The sequence below is a fragment of the Molothrus ater genome, unplaced genomic scaffold, assembly GCF_012460135.2.
Source record: "Molothrus ater isolate BHLD 08-10-18 breed brown headed cowbird unplaced genomic scaffold, BPBGC_Mater_1.1 matUn_MA117, whole genome shotgun sequence".
Classification (NCBI taxonomy): domain Eukaryota; kingdom Metazoa; phylum Chordata; class Aves; order Passeriformes; family Icteridae; genus Molothrus; species Molothrus ater.
Genome location: NW_023416571.1, coordinates 102,524 through 107,800, shown reverse-complemented (window position 1 = coordinate 107,800; position 5,277 = coordinate 102,524). Strand labels below are relative to the sequence as shown.

The window sequence follows — 5,277 nt, the reverse complement described above, 5'->3', positions numbered from 1 at the left end:
GGGGCTGACAGTGCCCAGCCTGGCTGGGGCTGTGCCAGGAGGCCCCAGGGCCTCAGGACAAGGTGGCTCCTCCCAGCCCTTGGTGGCACAGACCCTGCTGTGCCCCAGGCCACCAAGACTTGGCTTCTCTTTGTCCCCACCTGTCATCACTGCCTGCAGTTCTCTGCTCTGCCTGGGGCCTGGGGACACTTGCTCAGTCGTGTCCCTCTCTGGGACCCATTAAAAGTCCAAGAAACTTTGGAGTTGGATTCTGCCTTGGAGTTCTGCAGAGGTTTCTTCAGCTCCCTCTCAGGGACTGATGTTCAGGGCCTGAGCACAAAGCCCCAGAGGCTGATTAAAGTCCTTGTGCTGTGTCTGTGCTGCTGAGCTGGGCTGGGCTCCTGGCACAGAGGCAGCTCCTGCTCACCAAGAAGAGCTTCAAAAGCACATTTCTCTTGATGAGCAGCTCTTCTGCCAGCCCAGCAGGGCTGGGGCACTGCCTGCAGCCAGCCTGGGCACAGCCCAGAGGCACAGAGAGCTTCAATCAGTCAGGGCTGGGAAGGGGCTGAGAAGTGCCTGGGGCACAATCACTGCCAGCCCTTGGCACAGGAACCTCTGGCTGCAGGACAGTGCAGCTGCAGCTCCTGGAGCCATCTCCTCAAGCTGGAACATGCCAATGCCTGCAGAGCCTGTGAGTACATTCTCTGCTTGTCTCTTGTGCAGAGCAGCCAGGGGTGCCCAGGGCTGTCCTGCAGAGCAGGGTCCTGCAGCCCAGGGCGCTGTGCTGGGGCAGGGACTCTGCTGCCTGCCAGGGACAGCTCTCAGCCAGCCCTGGCAGCTGCTCCCAGCACTGGGGGACAAGATCTGGGTGGCAGGAGACAGCTGGTGAGGCTTGGAAGTGTTCTCCTTTTGTGGAGGATGCTGCATTGTTCAGGACTGCTCCCAGCAGGGCATTGAACTGCAGAACATTTCCAAGGAGATTATATAGGGAGCACAGCAAGACAGGGGCTGCATGAAAGGGAAAATCCTGCTTTTTATTCTACTGCTCTGGGTTGCCTGGATGCAAAATGGCACATATATATTCATCTCTCAGTTCAGGTTAAGAAAAAAAACCAAGTTTTTTCTCAGATCTTTTTAAACCAGGCAGTTACAGAAAAGACCACAGGGCCCCTTACTGTTGCTTTTCCATTCTCCTCAGGGTTGCTCTGACATTGCCATCAGAGCCTGCAGAGCCAGAGCTGCCCCTGGGCAGTGCCTGAGCTGGGAGGGCTCTGCAGGGCAGAGCTGAGCCCCCAGGGCTGGGCTGGGCTCTGGCAGCACTGGCAGGGCCCAGCCCTGGGCACAGGGAAGCAGCTGCTGGCAGGGACAGCTCCAGGCAGCAGAGCCCTGGGCAGGCAGTGGGGGGAAAGTGCCCCCAGCCTGTGCTGGGATATTTCAAGTCCTCTCCACACCCAGCTATTTCATGATTACTTTTCTTACAGATCCCCATGCCAAGACAGAAGAAATGTCGAACAGCAGCTCCATCAGTCACTTCCTCCTGCTGGCATTGGCAGACACGCGGCAGCTGCAGCTCCTGCACTTCTGCCTCTTGCTGGGCATCTCCCTGGCTGCCCTCCTGGGCAACGGCCTCATCATCAGCGCTGTAGCCTGCAGCCACCACCTGCACACGCCCATGTTCTTCTTCCTGCTCAACCTGGCCCTCGCTGACCTGGGCTCCATCTGCACCACTGTCCCCAAAGCCATGCACAATTCCCTCTGGAACACCAGCAACATCTCCTACACTGGATGTGCTGCTCAGCTCTTTTTCTTTGTGTTCTTCATCTCAGCAGAATATTTCCTCCTGACCGTCATGTGCTACGACCGCTATGTGTCCATCTGCAAACCCCTGCACTACGGGACCCTCCTGGGCAGCAGAGCTTGTGCCCACATGGCAGCAGCTGCCTGGGCCAGTGCCTTTCTCAATGCTCTCATGCTCACAGCCAATACATTTTCCCTGCCCCTGTGCCATGGCAATGCCCTGGGCCAGTTCTTCTGTGAAATCCCACAGATCCTCAAGATCTCCTGCTCACACTCAAACCTCAGAGAACTGGCGTTACTTGCTGTTACTGTCTCTTTAGATTGTGGCTGTTTTGTGTTCATTGTTTTCTCCTATGTGCAGATTTTCAGGGCTGTGCTGAGGATCCCCTCTGAGCAGGGACGGCACAAAGCCTTTTCCACCTGCCTCCCTCACCTGGCTGTGGTCTCCCTGTTCCTCAGCACTGGCATATTTTCTGACCTGAAGCCCCCCTCCATGTCCTCCCCATCCCTGGATCTGGCCCTGTCAGTTCTGTACTCGGTGGTGCCTCCAGCCCTGAACCCCCTCATCTACAGCCTGAGGAACCAGGAGCTCAAGGCTGCAGTGTGGACACTGATGACTGGATGGTTTTGGAAACATTAAACTGCTGACCAATTTCTGCAAATCACTTGTAATAAAAGTTGTTTTTGATACTTCTTGTTGGTTTCATTTTGGAGGTTCTTTTTCTTTGTTTTACTTTATTAATCTTGTCTGATACTGTTAGATTGGATGTGACCTACACACACGTTATTAGGGTCAAAGAAGAAAATGTTTTTATATTTCATGTTCTCTAGTTTATATACTTTTAAGAAAACATCATTTTAAGTCATTGATTACATCACAATAACTTATTATATTAAATAAAACAAAGCTATTAGTATCAATATAACTGGCAAAAGTTTTACAGAAAATTAATAAGCTATGCATACACATCTACATATGCCTCTAGTCTACCTAACAAAAATTTACATGTATCTTTTCTAATCTATTCCCATGCTAATCCTTTTCTTCTTTCTTGCTATGGATACACTCTAAAATCATCAATTGTTATTTCATCTATTAACTCAGCTTTGCTTGTAAGCTAGCTGTCAAGCCTGACTATATGGTCCACAGAGAAATGTTATTGTTTGTGCCATTTCCCCTTTTGTTTCTCTCCACCTACCCTGTGGCCACAGACTGTGTCAATGAGGGGCTGTGCTCTTGGTGGCTTTAAATGAGCTAAAGGATCTCCCAGCAGGGTTTTCTGCAGAGATGCCCTTTTGTTGCCTTCTCTGGAGCTGCAGCAGCAATGTCTGTGTGCAGAGCTGGGGCAGATCAGTGCTGGCACAGCAGCTCTGCTCCTGCTGGCCACACCATTCCTGAGCCAGGCCAGGAGCCATTGGCCTTCTTGGCCACCTGGGCACACTGCTGCCTCATGTCCAGCCTGCTGTCCATCAGTCCCTGCAGGTCCCTTTCTGCCTGGCTGCTGTCCTGGAACTCTGTCCCCAGCCTGAAGCACTAGGGCCAAATATCAGGGCCTGGCACTTGGATTTGTTCAGCCTCACCTTGTTGGATTCATCCCCTGGATCCAGCCTGTCCAACTCACTGTGCAGAGCCCTCCAACCCTCCAGCAGATCAACACTCACATCCAGCTTGGTGACATTTGCGACGATGTCCTTGGTTACATGGGGCCCCTCAGTGTCACAATGGCCTCTTGGTTACACCAGGCCCTACACTGTCACACTGATCTCCTTGGTTCCATGGGGCCCCAAAATGTGACAATGGTCCCCTTGGTTCGATGGGGCCCCAAGGTGTCACAATGGCCCCATGGCCACATGAGGTCCCACACTGTCACCATGGTCTCTGGGGTTCCACAAGTCCCCTCAGTGTCACAATGGACTCCTTGTTTCCACGAGGCCACACAATTTCATGTTCTTCCAGATCCCTTGAGGCCCCATCGTGTCACAGTGGTCCCTTGGTTACACAGGATCCTGCAGTGTCACAATGTCCCCTTGGTGCCATGAGTCCCTGCAGTGTCAGAACGGCCCCTTGGTTCCACTGGGCCCTGCAGTCCCCCAATGGTCTCCTTGGTTTTGCAGTGTCAAAATGGTGAAACCCCTTGGTTACACAAGGCCCTGCAGTGTCTCAATGACCTCTGTGGTTCCACGAGGGCCCAGAGTGTCACGGGGCACTCCCTGGGTCCATTTGGCCCCAGAGCACAGCAGTGGACCCCTGATTCTGTGGGGCTGCACGGTGTCACCATGGTCCTCTGAGTTCCACGAGGCCCTGCAGTGTCACAATGGCCCCAGAGTGTCCCAATCATCAGAGAATGACAGAATCAAATAGGCTGGAAAAGACCTTTGGGATCATCAAGTCCAACCCATGCCCTGATACTGCCTTGTCACCCAGACCATGCCACTGAGTGCCACTGGAGAGGGACAGTGACTCTGCCACCTCCCCCCTGGCCAGCCCATTCCAGTTCCCACTCACCCTTTCTGTGAAGAACTCCTTCCTATTGTCCAGCCTGAGCCTCCCCTGGTGCAGCTTAAGGCTGTGTCTTCATGTCCTGCCCTCCAGCAGATCCACACTCACACCCAGCTTGGTGCCATCTGCAATTTGTGAATGCTGCACTCGATCCCCTCACCCAGACCATCAGTGAAGATATTAAACAGGACTGGGCCCAGCACAGATCCCTGGGGACAGCACCAGTGCCTGGACACCAGCTGGGTGCAGCACCATCCCCACCACTCTCTGGGCCCAGCCTCCAGTCAGCTCTTAAATCTCCCAGCCAGGAGAGAACCTGCCCAAGCCGTGGGCTGCAGCTTTTCCAGGGAATGCTGTCAGAGACAGAGTCAAAGGCCCTGCTGGAGTCCAGGCACACAACATCCACAGCCTTTCCCACATCCACAGGTGGGTCACCTGGGCATAAAAGGAGACCAGGCTGGTCAGGCAGGACCTGCCACCCCTAAATCCACACTGGCTGGCTCTGATCCCTGGGCCATCCTGTGGGTGCCCTGTGATGGCACTCAAGGTGATCTGTTCCATAACCTTGCTGGGCACCCAGGTCAGGCTGACAGGCCTGGAGCTCCCAAGCTCCTCCTTCCAGCCCTTCCTGGGGATGGGCTCACCCTGGCACCTCCAGTGCTCTGGGCCCTCCCTGCTGAGCCAGGACTGATGGTAAATGATGGAGAGTAGCTTGGGGAGCTCATCCACAGCTCCCGCATCCCCCTGGGATGGATCCCATCTGCTCCCATAGACACCTGTGAGCATCTGAGTGGCTCAGCAGGTCCCCAGCTGCTTCCTCCTGGATTCCAGGGCGCTGTTCTGCTCCCTGTGCCCATCTACCAGCTCAGGAGAACACTTGTCCTGAGGACAACCTGTCCTAATATTAAAAATTGAGAGAAACAAGGTGTTAAGTAGCTCAGCCTTTTCCTTATCTTTAGTTACTGTAGTCCCCACTGCATCCAATGAAGAGTAGAGGTTCT

General features: G+C 54.0%; 1 protein-coding gene across 1 annotated transcript; it reads left to right on the top strand.

Annotated features, from left to right (window-relative positions):
• The first annotated feature begins 1,483 nt into the window (after positions 1 to 1,483).
• LOC118701017 (olfactory receptor 14A16-like) lies at positions 1,484 to 2,416 on the top strand. The gene has a single exon (XM_036405591.2). It carries the CDS (start codon positions 1,484 to 1,486, stop codon positions 2,414 to 2,416), a length of 933 nt encoding a protein of 310 aa, XP_036261484.2.
• Positions 2,417 to 5,277: the final 2,861 nt, after the last annotated feature.